This window comes from Bos mutus, chromosome 3 (assembly GCF_027580195.1).
Source record: "Bos mutus isolate GX-2022 chromosome 3, NWIPB_WYAK_1.1, whole genome shotgun sequence".
In the NCBI taxonomy this organism is placed as follows: Eukaryota; Metazoa; Chordata; class Mammalia; order Artiodactyla; family Bovidae; genus Bos; species Bos mutus.
In genome coordinates, this window is record NC_091619.1 from 38865061 (window position 1) to 38886705 (window position 21645).

At 32.3% G+C, this 21645-nt stretch overlaps 1 protein-coding gene across 1 annotated transcript in view; it reads left to right on the forward strand.

Annotated features, from left to right (window-relative positions):
• The window catches only part of COL11A1 (collagen type XI alpha 1 chain), a 229597-nt gene that overhangs the window by 70131 nt on the left and 137821 nt on the right, over nt 1-21645 (forward strand). Inside the window, 10 exon segments of the mRNA XM_070367586.1 lie at nt 2127-2255; nt 7705-7821; nt 8428-8517; nt 10466-10720; nt 11430-11492; nt 12891-12932; nt 14112-14174; nt 14783-14857; nt 18739-18822; nt 20894-20950. Of these exon segments, the coding sequence (XP_070223687.1) occupies nt 2127-2255; nt 7705-7821; nt 8428-8517; nt 10466-10720; nt 11430-11492; nt 12891-12932; nt 14112-14174; nt 14783-14857; nt 18739-18822; nt 20894-20950 (975 nt within the window).

Genomic DNA, 21645 nt, shown 5'->3' on the forward strand with positions numbered 1-21645 from the left:
GTTGGAGAAGGCAATGGCACCCCACTCCAGTACTCTTGCCTGGAAAATCCCATGGATGGAGGAGCCTGGGAGGCTGCAGTCCATGGGGTCACTAAGAGTCGGACACGACTGAGCGCCTTCACTTTCACTTTTCACTTTCATGCATTGGAGAAGGAAATGGCAACCCACTCCAGTGTTCTTGCCTGGAGAATCCCAGGGATGGGGGAGCCTGGTGGGCTGCCATCTATGGGGTCGCACAGAGTCAGACATGACTGAAGCGACTTAGCAGCAGCAGCCTAGTTGAGTAGAGTCCTCAGTGGACACAGAAAACAAAAAATATTGAATTATAGAATTACTTCAAAAGATCACTAAACAAGCAGCAAAAATAACTGCAAACAGAAATATCAGGCATTGAGGGGAAGGCATAATGGAATATGGTTTCCAAAGGTGATATTTAAAATATGCAATTGTCAAGAAAAAATTATGAGACAGGCAAAGAATCAGAAAATTATGTCCCATACAAAGGAAAAGCAAATCTATGTCCTTGAAGACATGACAGATATTGGGCTTACCAAAGACTCTAAGTCAGCAGGTATGAGTATGTTAAAAAAAAACAAACAGCTAAAGGAAACCACAGCATAAGAACTAAGTGACAATATGGAAATGATGTTTTATCAAATAGAGATAAATAACAGTTGGATTTCTTTTAAAAGAATAAAACATATCTGGAGTTGAAAATCAATGGAGATTCCTCAGTATGAAGAAAAGAAAGAATAAACTTGAAATAAAGTTTATAGAGTATAAAAGACCTGTGGGACACCATCAAGCAGAGCAACACAGACATAATAATGAGTCCATTTATTTGAAGACATGATAAATAAAAAAAGCTAGTCACAAAAGGCTTCGTGATGTATGAAATAAGCAGTGAATGTCATTGGTTGTGGTGTTTCTTTCAGAGGTGATGACAGTTTCTTAAAATTAGATATTGGTGATGGTTGGAAAACCCTGTGAATGAACTAAAAACACTGAACTGTACACTTCAAAAGAATAAATTCTGTATGTAAATTTTATCTCAATAATGTGATAGGGATGAAAATATAGATTTTTCAGCCATTAAAATAAATGCTAATTTTAAGAGTAAGAATGTAGAGTGCTTTTTAGACAGAAGAAAGCAATGCAAATAGAATTAACTACCACACTACAGATAGTAACCATGGTATTTAATGAAAATTTGTGGGCCAGAATTAAATAATTTATACTCTTTTCTGGGTACTTTTCACATGAGTTTGCTTGTATCTTTTTAAGTTATAAATTTTACTCTGTGTTTTATTACAGTTTTAACTCTTAACCATTATATTACACTCTCCAAGGGCAAAGATTCTATCAAGTTCATGTTTGCACCTCCCATGATACTATGTTCAATGTCTTGTGTATTGTACCTTTTCAATCCACATTAGTTGATGAATAAATGAATGCTGTGGCATAAAAGTGCTGTGAATTCTTTCCTAGTACTCAGTTTTAGAGATGTCTAAAATTTTCATCAGGCTCTAAATAACCTATGCTAGTCAGATGTAGAGAAAGCTGTAATAACTGGGAAATTATTAAAAATGAAATCAGGAGTTTTGTGAATCAGACTCATGTTCTCAAACTTACAGAAACTTGAATTACCAAGTCAAATGGATATTAACCCAGACATTTTCCCATGCCTGGGCATAATTCTGAATTAATATGATCATGACCCATAGATTTATATCAAACTAGCTTCATGTTGAATTAGACCTATGTGGAAATATTCAGATGACTTCAAGAGCAAAATATTTTATTTTCCTCTTGTTCATACAGCTTCCAGAATGTCCTGAAACTAAAACTCTTTAGCTAACCCTACTATTATTTCTAATCTTTATTTTATTACATTTTAATTTTTTAAAATTTATTTTTCATTAATTTTATTGGAATATATTAAGATCTGATTTGTTAAATAGTTGTGAATTTCTCACTCAATCCTATAAGACTGCTTTCAACATTGAAATGTAAGTGATTTTTCTTCTCAGATATTTGAAAATGAAAAACACTATGTCTTGGGTAAATCTTGCTCTGGATGTGTGTGTATTCGAATATGCTAAGTAACCATGTTTGTTTCTTGGCAGGGGGACATCCAGCAATTGTTGATCATAGGTGACCCCAAAGCAGCATATGACTACTGTGAGCATTACAGTCCAGACTGTGATTCCTCAGCTCCCGAGGCTGCTCAGGCTCAGGAACCCCAGGTCGACGAGGTGAGGTTTTCTCATTCCCGTGGTAATGACATAGTTTGCAGTTTCAAGTTGTATCTCTGTTTATTCACTTTTAATTAAACTATATCTTTTATTTAATAGTGTTTTAATGAGTGACTAACACTCACTCTTTCACTAATATTTCAAAGATCCAATTTGAAGATTTTTGATGTTTGTTTCAATATTAAGTATTTTGTTACTTAATTTCTTAGAAATAGAGATAGTTCCCTTATATAGTGAGTTGCTGCTGCTAAGTCACTTCAGTCGTGCCCGACTCTGTGCGACCCCATAGATGGCAGCCCACCAGGCTCCCCCATCCCTGGGATACTCCAGGAAAGAACACTGGAGTGGGTTGCCATTTCCTTCTCCAATGCGTGAAAGTGAAAAGTGAAAGTGAAGGCGCTCAGTCATGTCTGACTCTTAGTGACCCCATGGACTGCAGCCTCCCAGGCTCCTCTGTCCATGGGATTTTCCAGGCAAGAGTCCTGGAGTGGGGTGCCACTGCCTACTCCGATAAAGTTTGTAGAGGAGGATATTATACTTAGGGGGAGATGAGAAAAGAGATAATTTCTCCAACACTTATTTTTTTCTTGTTACTTTTATAATTAAGGCAGCCTCAAGACAAGGATAATATTTTCTAGTGTACTTGCCATATCTTCAAGCCTTTAGCAATTCCTGTTGATTGCAATGGCACCCCACTCCAGTGCTCTTGCCTGGAAAATCCCATGGACGGAGGAGCCTGGTAGGCTGCAGTCCATGGGGTCACTAAGAGTCGAACACGACTGAGCGACTTCACTTTCACTTTTCACTTTCATGCATCAGAGAGGGAAATGGCAACCCACTCCAATGTTCTTGCTTGGAGAATCCCAGGGACAGCATAGCCTGGAGGGCTGCCGTCTATGGGGTCGCACAGAGTCAGACACGACTTAGCAGCAGCAGCAGCAGCAGATGAAAAAGGGACGTTAGTGCTATCTTAAAGTTTTCAGGCTGTGCTGAATATTTAAAGACTTTTTTTTTCCATTTCTTACAAGGTTATGCTACAATGATGTGTAAGTTTTCCTTTTCTTGCACAAGACGATACAAACAGCAATGGAATGAAAAGCAGTATGAACTGATTGCAGTAACTAAATGTTCATATGCTTTGATTAATAGTGCATTACTTTATTTGAAACTCTGGTGTGAAACCATTTTTCCAGGCTGTTTTTGCAAGAAAATTCACCATAATGAAATTTGACTCTATTCTCTCTCAGATAAAAAATATGTACATTTAAGTTAGCCATAGCCATTTTGTCAGGCTTGAATATCCCAAAGAACAAAAAAATATAGCACAGTGTACCTTTTATGCAAATTTTTAGGTAAAATTTGTTAATGTGGATTTTCTGGAAATTAAAAAGCAAATTCTGGAAGGAGTTGAGTCTTTAGTTGACTGCAAAACTATATATCTTAAGGTGGGAAGAGTTTAAAATTTTAGAAGGTGGGATGGAAGTTTATAAACATCAAGATTATCCTTATCTTTGAAAGTAACTCAAATAGCTTTCTTCTTGACTTTTAAAATACTATGAAGTACAATCTTTTGAGTTTTACTATTTAGAGAAGGTTAATATCTTATCTCTTAATTTTAGTTTACTGTTATTTCTGCATGTGAATTACATTTGTGTTTTATTAATTTTTGATGTTACTTTTCTTTTTAAGGTATGTTAGTGAATTCTGTTGCACTGACTTTTTCCATAATTTAATATTAATGTTTTTTTTGAAACAGAATAAAGCTTTAAGAAGCTAAAAGGAAAGCAAATATGAGAAAATAAAAGAGAAATTAATTGGATATTTGTGTTTGCTTGTCTCCCAGTTCTCAAGTGCTTCATTCTTTTTATTCCCTCATGATTTATTAAAACATTCTAATATATTCAGGTTTAGTATTTTTATATCTTAGACACTATGTGGGGCTCAATATTAAAATTTATAACATTTAGTATATATGTTTAAGACAGATGAGATTTATTAATATTTTGCTCCTGTTTTAAGAAAGATAAGACTTGTCCTTTTTAGCAACAGATATGGCTCTGATTTTTGGAAGAATGAAGGTATGCATTCTTATTATATCACCTTGAGCTGTTTTATTCCCATGTTTTAATGCTATTATGTCAGGTAAGCTGAGTTATTTTAAGGCAAAATAATATTTTTAACCATTTTTATCTTAAATTCATTAAAAAGTAGGTGTTCCCATTTTTTACTTAAGTTGTTGACTCATAAATTTAACATTCTGCTGGTAAGTCAAATTTGTTTTTACTAGAAGCATCTGATGAGGAAAAGAATGCACTGCTATGATAAGGACTGCATGAAAATCTTGTTGGGTGATCCAGTAATAGCATTTCTTAGCTTCTATATTGAATATGTCATCTTGAAAAATTTTTTGGAAGAATTAGCTCTCACTTTTCCCAAACAATGCTAAATTACATTGATATTTCAGTGATAAACATCTTTTTTACTAGTATGAAAAACACCTGGTTAATAGAATTGTAAGCCACCCTTATATTACTTTTGAACTATAGCCATTTATGTATCATTATATTACAAGTATGCATTTTAATAATTGTACAACAGATATTTTGCCTATGCAAAATACAAATGTAATGTTACCAATGAATAAAGAACGTATAGTGCAAAATAGAGCATCAAACATACATGTTGTACTTTATGTTGCTTAATTTTCCATTAATAAATTTGTGACAATCATATATTATTCTGATTTGGATTAATAAATATGTCAATTTATTTTATAAATTAACTCAAATATGTTTTCTTCAACTTGTGATTTTGTATGGTTCATATCTTCTAAAAAGCATATTTTAATTCATTCTTAAGATTCAATTTTTATGTGTTTTATGCATCATTGCATAATAATCAGAGTGAAATGTAAAATGATAGATTTAAATATAGTTTTAATATGAAACTATTATTCAACTTGAACCTCTGCAATACCATTTATATAGCGAAGTAACCAATATTAAAATTATGGTGGTTTGGGAATTTTTCCACCATGTTAAATAATCCTTCTATCTTAATTAGAAAATTGGATGTTAAGTCTGCATATGGTTCTTTCTTAATATATTGAATACAGCACAGATTGCAATGTCCTATGTACAACAGGGAATTAACATTCTTATTTTTCATATCAGTATAAAACATGAAAAGGAAGAAGCAGCAAGAGGAAAACACTGTTTTATAAAGAAATTTATTACCTTTAATATTTTGCACTTAATATTTACCAGATATCCTAGTTCTCATAGATGTACACATATTTGCTGATGCCACTATTTTTCTAACAACTTGAATAAGAAAAGACTTAACAAAATGTCCAGAAAAACTCCCTTTCTCCTCAAATGTTTTAACTTAGGCTAGGCAACTCCCAAATCATAGGTGAAATTCTATCACTGCACATTTTTTTGCTCATATTCATTTGATTAATTATAACTAGTTCTCTCTTCTTTACCTGTCTTTGAGGCATCACAAAATTCTGCAGTAAAAAGGGAGAATTATTTCCAAAAGTAGGTTGTAAAGCTACATGTAGACCAGCAAATTCCTACATGGGTCAATACCCACCAGAGGGGATGTTGTTTAAAGAAATAAGGAGAACAGAAGCAATGGTTCTTTTTTTTTTTTTTTTAATTTTTAAACTTTACGATATTGTGTTAGTTTTGCAAAATATCGAAATGAATCCGCCAAAGCAATGATTCTTTTCACTGACTTCTGGATGGCTCTAAGAAAAGCATGTGCGTTCATGCCTAAGGTAGTGAGCACATTACCTCCTTCATTATTCCACCACCACAGCTAGTCCATGTGGAAAAAGTTAAAACAGAAGAGAGAATTATGGAGATTAGAACAGGTTTCCTCCTATAAGGAAAAAAAAGAAAAACATGATATAAAGATAGTAAAGGTAACTGGCTATTTTGAATATCAGACTTCATTCAAGATGCATTTAAGATGCATTTAAATTGTCTATTTTTACAATCCTTCTTGGCTTTACAATCCTTTTTGCAATTGGTTTGTAATATGTTTCATTATATGTCTTTATGAAATTTGCCTTCATTTGCATTGCTATAGCTAAAACCGCTTATTAGAAGGTCCAGTGATCACAAGTCTCTAAAAGACATGATGTGAAGAGTTATTTTTCTGGTGCATTGAAAGGGAACCATTGGCAATTTTAAAAGGCCAAGAGAGGTCCACTTGGGTTATAATTGAAATTTTACCAAATACTTAGGGATTTCCAAATAGACTGCTTTTGGCATATATGTGTGTGTGTATACATGCACACCATATGTATATATGTACCTAAGTATATATATACATAAATATACTAAACATAATACATGTATATATACATACACAAATGTATGTATATGTATACATAAAGATATTATAAATAATATATACATATATATTAGCATTTTAGCTTATTGATTTGCTGCTTAATAAATATTTTTGTTATATATGACCTTAGTAGATTTAGAGTTACTTTGATTAAAACCAATAATATATGTTTAAGATTAAAATTTCAGTAGAGATATTTGGCTTTGAAGGTGAACATGTTTTCCTCATAATTAAGTATTAATTGTTTCTCTCATCCCTTTATTGAGAAACATACTTTTCTCTCTTAATTTTTTTAATAAAAAACAATCTAGTATTCCATCTTTCAATTTGAGTTACATTTACATGTTTTAAGATACCCAAGTGTTATGCTCTTTTTCAATAGAAAAAACACAATATTTGTAAAAATTGATACAGTGGGTTAAATATAAACAGATCTAATTTTGAATCTTTTAATGGTTCACAACTGTGCTCATTTTGATCTTAATTTTATAACAAATTAGTTATTTCTGAATAGATTTTAGATTGTTTTCCCATTGGTTCTATTATTCCAAATAGAATATAGAATCATTTCATGTTCCTTCTGTTCCCTTTCCTTCCTCTCCCCTTTCCATCCCACAACTCATATGAAAATTCCTTCATACTTGGGAAGACTATTTTTAAACATGCAGTTCAATGGGAAAAAAAAGTACCCATTGAAATTGCTATAAATAAAAGAGGTTTGTGTAGTAGTTTTTACAAATTAAAATTAACATGAATATTTAACAACTATGAACAACTATGTCCAAGTATGTAACTGCTATGTTTGAATTAATATTAAGAATTAAAAGTTTGAATTAATATTCTAAACTTTTAATTTCCTCACACTCCTAACCACTGTTCCGCTCTTAGAAAACCTGCTTTGTCAGTTTTTTATTATACTCTGTATATGATAGTATTACTTCTTGTAACACAAGTAATATTTAGATAACAGTATTTCCTTGTCTCTTAACTTTGCCAGTAAAAGTTAAGAACATGATTCCCTTTTTGTTAATAGTATTACCAGCAACTAACAAAATTGCCTGATATTTTTTCCTTTGCGATGTAGTATGCACCTGAGGATATAATGGAATATGACTATGAGTATGGGGAAGCAGAATATAAAGAGGCTGAGAGTGTAACAGAGACACCCACTGTAACTGAGGAGACAATAGCACAAACTGAGGTAAAAGCAAAGTAGAACCTTTGTGTGTGGTGTCCTGGTGTTTGTCAACCTGTGGTTCCTTATGTCCACTGTTCCTCAGACTTATCGTCGGTCTTTCATTCATCTCATTTCTGTGACCCAATAACTGATTTTTATTTGACAGTAGTAGCTGTCCTGAAGGAATGATGTTTGGTTTGGTTTGCTTATTCTTCCTTTCATCCATGCTCTTCATTTCCCTTTTCATTTTATTTATGTTTTCCATTCCATCTTTCACCACATTTTACAGAAAAAGAAATTCAGTTTCAAAATGAAGATGAAGACAGTGGCCACTAATTCAAAGAAAAAGTCCAAAAAGTTTACACCCCCTAAATCTGAAAAATTTGCATCCAAGAAGAAGAAAACTTATCAAGCAGCAGCAATGGCCAAGCTAGGGGTAAAGGTAGCAAAGAAAAAGCAATCAAGATCTCTCCTAGATAAGCTGGAAGATCTCTGATGATGAGTCATTCCTAACCCAACTAGATAAATATTCATTTGGCTAATACAATATCCTAATTAATTATGCTTTCCATAGATTTTGGATTACCTTAACATTTTTACTAATTACTTTTCTTTTGAATTCACTATTAGGCAAATATTGTTGATGATTTTCAAGAATACAACTATGGGACAGAAAGTTACCAGACGGAAGCTCCTAGGAGTGTATCTGGATCAAATGAGGTAATGCTCATAGACAGCATTAAATCGCAGTTCAAATTTTTTAAATGTGCAGTATTCCTTGATATATTTTACTCTGGAAGAATCTATAACCTCTGAAAAACTTGATGTTTTCATTCCTTTACGAAGTAAGAGAAACAATAGCACTGGCTCACTATTACTAAAAACAGTTCATTTAAAATTAATCCCAATTCAGGTTTGCATGACTCTGCTTCATGCAAATGCTAAATTGATCAAACTGAATTGGCTGCCATCTTTTTTTATTGCTCCTGGGATAGAGCAAGCTTCTCAAAATGTGATTAAGGTTACTCACAACATGACCTTACTGTGAGGAGGAAAATCCTCCAAAAAAAAAATTGTATCATCAAATGATACAATTAAAATTTACCCCATCTGACCAATAATCATGCATTTTTATGACACAAATATTTTGATAAAATATAGTCTTACTTGATTTTAATGTCTGTTTACATTTTCAAACTTAATATGGCTAAAATAATATATCTTAACTTTTCCCAGTCCTTTCTATGAAAATATTTAAGTATATTCAGGTACAAATTAGAACAATCTTCCTGAATTTCATATTATGTGTATATTCCAATTATGAGAAAATAAGTATACAATTCAGTTTAACTTTGTTAAATTTCTTCACACCTGGTATGAGGATTAACTGAATCATTTAAATTAATAAAAATTTGACATCACATGTGTCCCAGTGGGACTTTACATGAAAACACATATTTTAGAATAATATTTTAGGGTAAAAACAGATTTTAAGTCCAAATCTTGTCCAAGATAATCCAAATTAATCAAGCTTATCATTTTCCAAAAATGGTTAAGATGTTTATTTATATGCTCAAATTCTTTCAACTTTTTATCTCAGAACTGTGAGCATAGTACTATTCTGATTCTGGATAATATGTACTCTGTAATGATAGTATGTCCTCATTGTCTAAGAATACAAAATATTATGGTTATTGGACATTTTATTTTAGTTAACAATTGCTGAATTAATCATTAACCACTTTTTTCATTCACATGACTTCATGTAACATACTTATTATTAAGTATTATTCTATTATCTAGATTCCCTATGTCATAGCAAACAAGTTATTTCAAGATGAAATTTAAAAGTAGCAAGATACATTATTTGATCTGAACTTCATCAAAATCATAGCATGACCAAAAATTACCTAATGAATGTTATTCAGATTTATGCTATTAATGAGGACTTATTTATAAAAAGGAAATTATACTAGTGTTATTTTTCTATATCTCTGTGAGTAGTTTTGATATATCACATTAGAATCTTGATATAATTTTTACTTTTAAGTGAATAGGCTCATACTCTTTATGAGACTATATAGTGATCTATTTAATTGTATTGAATTCTGAGGACTATAATTTATATTTGCTTTAAAGAACTCTTTGTGATATAATGCTCACTAAATACTTGGAGCTTGGAGTAAATATTGCAATGATAAATCTCAATATTGGCATTAATATTTTACTTTTGGATTGAGAGTCAAACTTACATAGCTTTCCTGATAGAAATTATATTTCAGTATGAGATTCTTTGAGATCTGAAAATTAAGTTAAGCTTTAACTAAATATTGCATATATATATTATTTGAGTCAAATTATAAAGTAGATATCAAATTGCATAACAAGCTTTTCCCAATGAACAAGCAAATACACATGTTGAATCTATGTGAATATTTGCAGTTTATTGACAAAGGTGCTTTGAAAGCAATATTTTCTTGTGCATTCCAATGTACAAAAATATTCCTTTCAATGATGTTAAAGGCTATCTTTCCCAGCCTTCAGACTTGCTTGAGTAGTACTCAAACCACTTCCCATCACATGCCATCAAACTGTATTTGCAAATGCTTACTTTGCTTTACTAACAGTAAACTTCATTTCTCCAATTCCTTACAACATAAATCAATAGCCAAATCCAGTTGAAGAAGTATTTACTGAAGAATATCTAACTGGAGAGGATTATGATTCCCAGAGGAAAAATTCTGAGGATATGCTATATGAAAACAAACAAATAGACGGCAGGGACTCTGATCTTCTGGTAGATGGAGATTTAGGCGAATATGATTTTTATGAATATAAGGAATATGAAGATAAACCAACAAGTCCCACTAATGAAGAATTTGGTCCAGGTGTTCCAGCAGAAACAGATATCACAGAAACAAGTGTAAGTCAGATTATGCTCTGTGTCATTGTATGTCTTATTTCTGGTGTATTTTCATGTTCATCTTGATGTCTTTTCAGGTTTAAAATATAGATTGTTCTTATATAAATCATGAATGTTGATCACTACTAGGACACCTTGATAGATTCTTCCTCATGGAGATCTCAGGCCACACTACTGGAGTCTTCTTTTGAAAGAATAATCTAATAGCACTGATAAGATTAAATCAGTCATTGTCATTCTGGATAGCAAGACTATTTTCTAACTTTTAAACAGCTTAATTGACCTTTCTTATCTGGTGAAGTTCAGTAATCCACCATATTAATTATCATTTTATTGTTATAATTATTAGTATTTAAACTTTTGAACCTCTTTACTAATTTCTTCCTACCACTTCTGTTATTTTGATCTTAATTTGAAGACGCTTTTTGTTTATTGCCTTGGAATAATAACTAAGGTCAACAGATACCATTATCTTTGTATAATATGTCTTTAAGAAGCAATTGTTCAATCTCACTCAAGATTTAGCATTAATGTTCATTGTGTTTTCCTTTGTATATTTTCAGTATTTAAAACTTTAATTGGTTTCTATGTTAAAAAGTGTATTTAATAGATTGTTTAAATGCACTTATATGATTAAATAACCTTTTTAAAAATACTTAAATAGCCTTATTTACTTAAAGACAGGCTGCTTGAATTTTTCACTCAACAGATAAATGGCCATGGTGCATATGGAGAAAAAGGACAGAAAGGAGAACCAGCAGTAGTTGAACCTGTAAGTACTGGTGTGAATACGTTGTAAAGGTTGGTACACTGATTTGTATCATGAGCTATCACTGCTGTAAATCATTACGCATGTTCATGTAGTACCACTGAAAATTCTATATGTCTAAACATTTATAATGCCACAAGTAAGCGAGTTAGTAAAACCAGTTCTGGCAAGTAGAATTTCAATAAATCCAAAAACAGAGAGAGAGAGAATTTTAGAATTTGAAAATAGCTGACACTCTTTTAATCTAATTCTTTCCTTGTATAACTAAGAGACTTAAGATCTAAAGGATTTAAGGAATTTTCCTGAGGTTCAAATGTTTGATAGTTGATCTATGACCTGAATTCGTCTCTTCTATTTTCCAATTCAGTAATTTTCCTCTAAGTGCTGTGACTTGACATAATTAGAAATATATTATTTAACATAGTACTTATTTGTTTCATATCCAAATCACATCATATAATTATATGAAAACATCCTTTTTAAAATTTGCCTCCTTTTCTTCTATTGGAAGAAAAGTGATTTTTCTGATTTATATTAATGCTACTACCACTCAAGATATTGGTAAGAAGCAAATTCTTATTGGAAATCAATTTTACTATCATTCTCCTTAATCAGCAATTTGGGAAGTATGTTGAACTACCTCAAGCTCATGAAAATCATTTCAGAATCTGCAAGGACAAAATTTTTTTTTAAGTGATGGAGGAAGATAAACATAAAAAGGCTGCATCTCTAAGAACATTGTAGTCTATTACTCCAAAATCTGAGAAAGCACATCATATGCTCACCAACATCTTTAAAAACAATTTTCAGAATAAATTTGTCTTTGTTATGCAAAGTTACAACTAGCTTTTAAAATGACAAGACAATTTTCAGAGTAGAATCAAAAACTTTTAGAATTGGGTTCTTATCCTGAAATAGTATTCTATTTCTTGTCTATTTAAGAACTTACATTTATGCCTAATTCTTTAACATGGACTTTACTCCCCTTTCCCTAAATTAAAGTGCTTAGGTGCTCTTTCTCCCATCCTTTCATTCACACAGCAAATATTTATCATGTTCTTGAGATGTACCAGGTGTTATTCTGGCTGCTAGAAAAAATTTGGTTAAATATATTTACCCTTTTGGGGAGCACTTAGTATATTCTTTTTGTAATATTACTTATCTGAATATTTCTTTCCTTGCTAATTAGTTCATGGATTTTCTCAGGACAGGAATTATGTCTTCTATCGTTTTGAATTTCCTCCCTCCCCTGTACAAAAATGCTTGCAATTATCTTTGTATGTAGGAGCAGATAATTCACCTTTTAAAGTGCTGTAATGTGGTGCTTTCATACAGCCAATTAGATAAGAGGTTAGGGGTTCCATTGCCCTAGTAATGACTTTATCTTTTCTTTAACTGTAGGGCATGCTTATTGAAGGACCACCAGGGCCTGCAGGACCTGCGGTATGTAATGTTTTAAGATTATTTTTGTCTTGATTTTTTTAAATCAGATATAAGATTTCTATTATACTGTTGAATTTATATATTTTATTTGAGTATGGAGCTTCCTTGATGACTCAGTCAGTAAAGAATCTGTAATGCAGGAGAATTGGGTTTGATCCCAGGATTTGGAAGATCCCTGGGTTTGGAAGATCCCCTGGAGGAGGGCATGGCAACCCACTCCAGTATTCTTGCCTGGAGAATCCCCATGGACAGAAGAACCTGGTGGACTACAGTCCATAGGGTCACAAAGTGTCAGACATTCTTGAGCGACTAAGCACACACACACACATTTGAGTATTGAATTATAGAGGCAAGGACCTGGTGGCCTTAAATCAGTTTCTGATTTGGCTATCCAAATGATACTCTTTTGAGAAATATGAAATTAAATTTTGTTTTAAATATTTTTTGTTGTTTAATTATCTCTGACTTTTCTAACCTCATCTTCAACTTTGTGCTTGAAAATTATAAAAATATATAAAGGCCTTCTTTCTTTTCTTTTTAGAGGTATAAGCATATCTCAATGAATGGAGTTGAGAATTCTAAGTAGACTATAGCTGCCTTTATTGTACTGCCGAATGTAGTGATTATCAGCTTCCATTGTCATTTTTTAATAAGGCTGTTGTTACTCATCAGTGTGTCTTTATTGTCAGGGAGTTGTACTGATCTGACATTGTAAGAAATCTTCTTTCTTTTGTGGAATTAATTAAACTCTTGTCATGTGAATTAAATATATTATATTCCTGCCTATAAATACTTACACCCATAGAAGAAGATAAATGATTTCTAGATTTCAACTTAGTGGTCACATTTTTGCAGTCTGAATGAGTATACCATTTCTTTCACAAGAGCTGGGAACCAGCTTCCCCCTCAGGGACTGAACATTGGCAGAATCTCCTTTTCTGTTCTTCCATGGAATGTCTGTGTCTACCCTGAGAACAGCCTTGTAGGGGAAGAGTTGAACTAGCTATAAAGTGGCCCATATATGTTCTCTTTTTATGGGAAGTTTAATAGGCCAGTTGTTTGGGAGAAAGTGTTTGTTTATGAAATATAAATGAGTTTGTCTTTGATTTTGGTAGAATGAATTTGCCTGAATACTAATAAATTCAGGAATCTGACTCATCATGGTTTATTTCTCTGTAGGGTCTTATGGGTCCTCCAGGTCTACAAGGCCCCACTGGACCCCCTGGTGACCCTGGCGAGAGGGTAAGTGAAGGGATTCAAAAGAATGCAACTTAAATAAAAAGAATTAAAGTATATTCTACAAATTTAAGATATTATTCTTCTCACTTGAATAACATGTGAGCTTTGTTTAACTTTTCTAACTATAATTTTAAAAATGAGAGGAGAGAATATGCATTGATCTTATAATTAGTAAGAAATTTTTTATTATTATAATCAATTTTTTTTATATGAACCTGATACATTAGAGCAAGTTCTTCCTTTGGAATTAAGACATATTTTCCAGGAACTACTACAAATGTTTAGCTGAATGCTGGTAGAAAGAGTTAATAAGCCTGCATCCTAATTTGAAGATCATGTCCTGGGTCATATGGTGAAATAGACTATTTATGTTAAGTCTGTAGGAACTCTTCTTGCAAAATCCCTTTTTTCTTCTTCCTTGAGTAGCAATAAATTTATGTATCATTTAAATTCTGTAAAACTAGTGCAGTTAAATACAGTCCTCTCTAGATATACTTACTATTAATAAAAGATTAACCAAGGAGTAGAGGACAAATTAAAAATTAGGTAATGTAGAGTTATGGCATTCAAAGTTTATTTATTAATTTTGATGATTTCATTTACTTCCCTAGGGTCCTCCAGGACGTCCTGGTTTACCAGGGGCTGATGGTCTACCTGGTCCTCCTGGTACCATGTTAGTGTTACCGGTATGTATTTTATTGTTATAAAGATAATCTCATGTTTTGTCATCCTATTGCTGAAAAATATTGCAGAATCATATTATAGATCAATCAAAAATCTACTGTATGAGGTAGAGATACTTGAAGCAGCCTCCAGTAACTGGAAAATTTAATAAAGCAAAATTCTGGTAAATATTAACTTTGCAGTAGAACTAAGCCTTTATTATTTCATTATATTTTGAAAACAAAGCTTAAAGGACTTAGTATTTTTAATTGTGTACTTTGTCCTGAGTCATATGGGTGCATGCATTTCATGTACTACATAAAATTAGTATACTGTTTACCACCATATAGACACTAGCTGATACTTTTTAAATAACATATATTTATACTGTTATTATTCATTGCCCCCAAATTATTTAATTTACCTTAAGATTGCTTTTTAAAGTTGCACAGAGGAATTAATATTAAAATGACCTTACTACCCAAAAGCAATCTACAGATTTAATGCAATCTCTATCAAATTACCCATGTTGTTTTTCATATAACTATCAATAGAATTAAAAAAAAATCCCAAAATGTATATGGAACCAAAAAGGCCCAGAATTGCCAATGCTGAAACAGGAAAATGAACAAAGGTGGAGACATAAGTTTCCCAGACTTCAGGAAAGTAACTTTACTACAAAGTTACAGCAATCAAAACAGCATAATGCTGGCACAAAAAGACAAATGATCAATGGAACAGAGGAGAGAGCCCAGAAATAAACTGACATACCTATGGTCAATTATTAATCTTTGATAAACAAGGAAAGAATATACAATGTGGAAAAGCCTGTCTTTTCATCAAGTAGTGTTGGGAAAGTTGGACAGCCAAATATTAATCAATAAAGTTCAAACACACCCTCACACCATACACAAAAATAAACTCAAAATGTTTTAAAGATTAACTGTAAGACATGATACCATAAACCTTCTAGAAGAGAACATAGGTAAAACATTATTTGACATAAATCATAACAATGTTTTCATGGGTCGGTTTCCCAGGGTAATAGAAACAAAAGCAAAATACAAATGGGACCTAATCAAGCTTATAAACTTTTGCACAGTGAAGGATACCATAAACAAAACAAAAGGCAACCAATAGACTGGGAGAAAATACTTGCAAAATATGCAGCCATCACTGACTTAATTTCCAAAATATACATCTCATATAGCTTAATAACAACAACAGTAAAACCAAAAAAAAAAACCAAACAAAACAAAAACCCTATTATTCAGAGTGAAGTAAGCCAGAAAGAAAAACACCAATACAGTATACTAACGCATATATATGGAATTTAGAAAGATGGTAACAATAACCCTATATACAAGACAGCAAAAGAGACGCTGATGTATAGATCAGTCTTTTGGACTCTGTGGGAGAGGGCGAGGGTGGGATGATTTGGGAGAATGGCATTGAAACATGTATAATATCATATATGAAACGAGTCGCCAGTCCAGGTTCGATGCACGATACTGGATGCTTGGGGCTGGTGCACTGGGACGACCCAGAGGGATGGTATGGGGAGGGGAGGAGGAGGAGGGTTCAAGATGGGGAACACATGTATACCTGTGACGGATTCATTTTGATATATGGCAAAACCAATACAATATTGTAAACTTTAAAAATTAAATTAAATTAAACTCACACACACACACACACACACAATCAAGAAATAGATGGAAAGACTAAGTAGGCATTCAGAAAACTAAGATCATGGCATCCGGTCCCGTCACTTCATGGCAAATAGACAGGGAAACAGTGGCTGACTTTGTTTTTCTGGGCTCCAAGATCACTGCGGATGGTGATTGCAGCCATGAAATTAAAAGACGCTTGCTCCTTGGAAGGAAAGTTATGACCAACCTAGACAGCATATTAAAAAGCAGAGACATTACTTTGCCAACAAAGGTCCATCTAGTCAAGGCTATGGTTTTTCCAGTGGTCATGTATGGATGTGAGAGTTGGACTATAAAGAAAGCTGAACACCAAAGAATTGATGGTGTTGGAGAAGACTCTTGAGAGTCCCTTGGACTGCAAGGAGATCCAACCAGTCCATCCTAAAGGAGATCAGTCCTAGGTGTTCATTAGAGGGACTGATGTTGAAGCTGTAACTCCAATACTTTGGCCACCTGTGTGGATAGCTGACTCATTTGAAAAGATCCTGATGCTGGGAAAAATTGAGGGCAGGAGGAGAAGGGGATGACAGAGGATGAGCTGGTTGGATGGCATCACTGACACAATGGACATGGGTTTGGGTAAACTCTGGGAGTTGGTGATGGACAGGGAGGCCAGGAGTGCTGTGGTTCATGGGGTCGCAAAGAGTCGGACACAACTGAGCAACTGAACTGAACTGAACTGAAGTAGGCATTTCTCTAAAGAAGACATACAAATTATCAATAGGAACAAAAAGAGATGCTAAACATTGCCAACTATTAGAGAAATAAAATTCCAAACTATAATGAGATATAAACTCATGCCAGTCAGAATGGCCATCATTTAAAAGACTACAAATAATAAATGCTGGAGAGGATGTGGACAAAAGGAAATTCTCCTACACTGTTACTGGGAATGTAAATTGATGAACCTTCTATGGAAAACAGTATGAAGGTTCCTTAAAAAACTAAAACTTAAAAAACTAAAATAGGGTTACCATATGGCCCTAGAGCCCCACTCCTAGACATATATCTAGAGAATACTAAAATTTGAAACGATACATGTACCCCCAGTGTTCATAGCAGCTCTCTTTACAATAGCCAGGACATGGAAGCAACCTAAATGTTCAGTAACAGATGAATGGACATAAAATATATGTATATAATAATGGAATACTATTCAGCTATTATTAATAAAAAGCAGCATGGATGAAACTATTGATTATCATACTGGGTGAAATAAGTCAGACAGAGAAAGACAAATATCATACATTATCACTTATATGTGAAAACTAAAACATGATACAAATGAACTTACATACAAAACAGAAACAGACTCACAGACTTAAAAAGCAAACTTATACTTACCAAAGGAGAAGAAAGGTAGAGAATTAGCAGATAAAAGCTACTATACATAAAAAGATAAACAGGTTCTATTGTATAGCACAGGCTATACAATATTAAATTATAATAAATCATAGCAGAAGAGAATATGATAAAGTATATAGTACCCATATATATACATATTACTTCTCTGTAATACCAGAAGCTAACACAACCTTGTAAACCAAATATACTTCAAAAAGATTTATAAAGTTGCCCAAGTTCTTGTGAAAAAATAGGTTTATCTATTTAAATATAATATAGACTCAAGTAATAATAATATAGCATGAGAAACTTATTCATCCTGCATTTTGAGTTAAAAATCAAAAGGAGCTTTAGCATTTTATGAAGGGATACAGAAAGGATGTTTCCTAGTATAATTACTTAAGGTAAACAAACTGAATCCATCTCAAGGAAGATTTCCTCTGTGTTCTCAGAGATTCTAGAAGTTTTGCTCAGAAAATAGCAGTTGATCTATAATACTGTTGAACTGAGTGCATTTAGAATTTTCACAAATGAGTGGATAAAGTGGGTAGCGTTTGCACAGGTAAAGAAATGGATGATGGCTTATTCCAGTGTTTTCAAAAATTATGGAATTTAAAATTGTAGATTCTGTAGTCTCTTCTAAATGTGGTAAAGCATGGTCTAGAGAACCTCCGTATCTTAATAAAAGGAAAATTTAGAAAAAAATCAAGGTATGATTCATGATGGAATTACCTCACACTTTGTAAAATGCCATCATTTTAAGTAAGTAGTGTTTAAACTGGTAATTAAGGCACCTATTTGAGAAAGTCTGATTTTGAGCTTTTGTACGTTATTATCTTTTTTTTTAGTTTCGTTATGGCGGTGATAGTTCCAAAGGACCAACCGTCTCTGCTCAGGAAGCTCAGGCCCAGGCCATTCTTCAGCAGGCTCGGGTAAGAAAGGATCAACATGTAGTCCCATAACCTGATTATGTGTTCAATTACACAAGAGAGAGAGAAAGAGACAGAGAGTGTGTGAGGTGTGTGTGTGTGTGTGTGTGTGTGTGTGTGTGTATGTATCTGGAGGGTGCTACTATTATAAACAAAATTCTATATAGTATATTGAATCTAGATGGAGAAGATGCTAAGAAAATATCTGTTTTTCCGGTAGGAATATTTTATTTGATATTGAATTTAAATGACTGGCCTTTGCAGTATTACTACACATAATTCTTGCAAAAACACACAAACCATAACACACACATTTTCTAATTTTATTCAAAGAGGGCTGATGGTGAATTTATACATAACGTCCTTTATCTTTCACATCCAGTTTTCCCTGCTAAGGCGTATGTCGTATGTCGGTGATCAATGAATAAAGAGGGTAAACTTTTAAATAATTTTTCCACCTAATCTTACAGATTATTCAGGATATCCAATTAATCCAGAAATTTCAGTTTCTTAGGCATTCTTGTGTAGGAAAGAAACCTTCAAATATGCAGTCTATGTGTGAAACATTGTAATCTATATTTTATTTTTCCCAGACCTGCTCAGTTCATACTTTATTGTCAACTAAAAGTTTTCCACTATCTGCATACATGTAGAATATAAAATTGTTTATTTTTAAATTTTTTCCATTACAATTAAAATAAAATAAAGAAATAAAAAGAATGGATCAGGAAAGAGTTGAAAGTGATATAATACTTTTATTCATAGTGTAGTCTTGTTTTCTTTTCAAGGAGAAAGGAAATAAAAGGCTTACAGTGGTATGGATATGAGTTCCTGCTTCCTAAGTGATATAAATCATTTTGGTGATAACTATTTATCATCATTAATTTATGACTGCATACATTATATGAAAATGTAAGTCTATTTGAAAAAATATCATTGTTTGGTTACATCATCTATAAAGACAATGAAAATTTAAAATACTTGTTTATTAGATCTTGACATGATAGAAGTCTAAAAATATTTAAATTGATTTACTAATGGTGCATACAACTTACAAATTATATTACTTTGGACAAGTTTTAGATAATTATTTGAGCTTAAATAGTTTATTAGGCCACTGAATTCCTAATTTTATTAGTCCTTTTAATCTACTTGGAAATAGGTAGCAAGCATTATAATTCCAATTTTTCAGATATTTAATCTCAAGGATTAAGAAGTGTATTGTCAAAAATCTCATGGTGAGTCAGTAGTGTAATTTTGGAGATATTACTGTTTTCATCTCATGCACTTTTCTAATATGATTTTACATATTATTTCTATTGTAATATTTTTATATCTGCTATGGTAATCTACATATTCATCTTTGGAATCACTAATATTCAAAAATAGCACACCACACTAATTTAACACCTGTCAAATATTTATCTTTTTACTCTAATTGTTCCAGCTTTACAAGTGTGCTAATTTCACATTTCTAATATTCAGTGTCAATAGTGCATGTAATCAGTCTATTATGCCTATGATTCTATAAAATAAATGTATTTTTCCATAAAGCACTAAATTTGAGATTTGTTAAAATAGCTATATTATCTTAACACTTCCTGATCAATTTTGCTTTTATTTGGCTTGAATTGTCATAGCTTTTTGTAAGATATTGCTAGAAAACTTACTTAAAAAGCATCTCAAATTGTTCACAACTGAAAGTATTTTCAATGAGAATTGCACCTACATATTGAAGAGAAATTTATGCAATATTCTAAATGTACATTTGAGTAGAAAAATGATCAGATATTAAGTTTCTTATTAGATATTAAAATATATTTTTACTTTTATCATTAGATAAATAATAAATATATAGTATAAGACTATATAAGTTACAACAGTTTAAAAAAGTTTGATACTTATGTCATTGTCATTTTAGAAACATGATTCTTCAGTAATCACCCTTTCTGCATAGCTATTATGCCTCTGTTGATCACGCTGTTACTCAAGGGCAACTTGTACAAATAATTATTGTGGTTTAATATGCTCATCCAAGGTATTGTTCCTGAATTTGCTTTATTTTGTTTTCTAGATTGCTTTGAGAGGTCCACCTGGCCCAATGGGTCTGACTGGAAGACCGGGTCCTGTGGTAGGTTATCCAATAAGATTTTATATATTTAAATTCCTGTATTCGTAGTTCCTTGTGAGCTTTGGTCAGGCTGTTTTCATATCTCTGGCTGGTGAAAGTAAGGTAAATAAATAGACTTACACCTCATTTTGTTTCCATTTAAAAGAAGCTATTTGAATTCAGTCCTCAGTAAATTTTAATGAAAAATTGCCGTAGGAAGTTCTCAAATAATACAATGAAAAATATAATTAAATCACATATCCAATTATTAACTTTTAAAACAATACTAATTATTTGTACAATAGAGCTATTGAATTTCAATTTTACAATAAATTCTTGAGATTTAATTTTAGGTTAAAAAGAATTGATTAAAAAAGCAAAAATATATGAGGCTAATGAAAAATTGTCCATAATCTTAGGAGAAAACAAGAGACGTGGCTTAAACTTTAAGTTGCCTATAGTATTTCATGAATTGTTTCAGATATTAGAAAAGCTATTTTGTCTTTCAGAGGCTCTTGGAAAATGTGTTTTGTTTTTCCTTATAAGCTTACTGACAAGCTAATGTAGTCTATATTTTTAAAAATAATCTCAAATATTTTGAAATTTACCAAATGCTAAGGACTATAGCAATTCACACACACACACACACACACACACACACACACAACAAAAGATTCTTTTTAAAAAAGAGAAAAGAACTGAAAAATTCCAGCCTA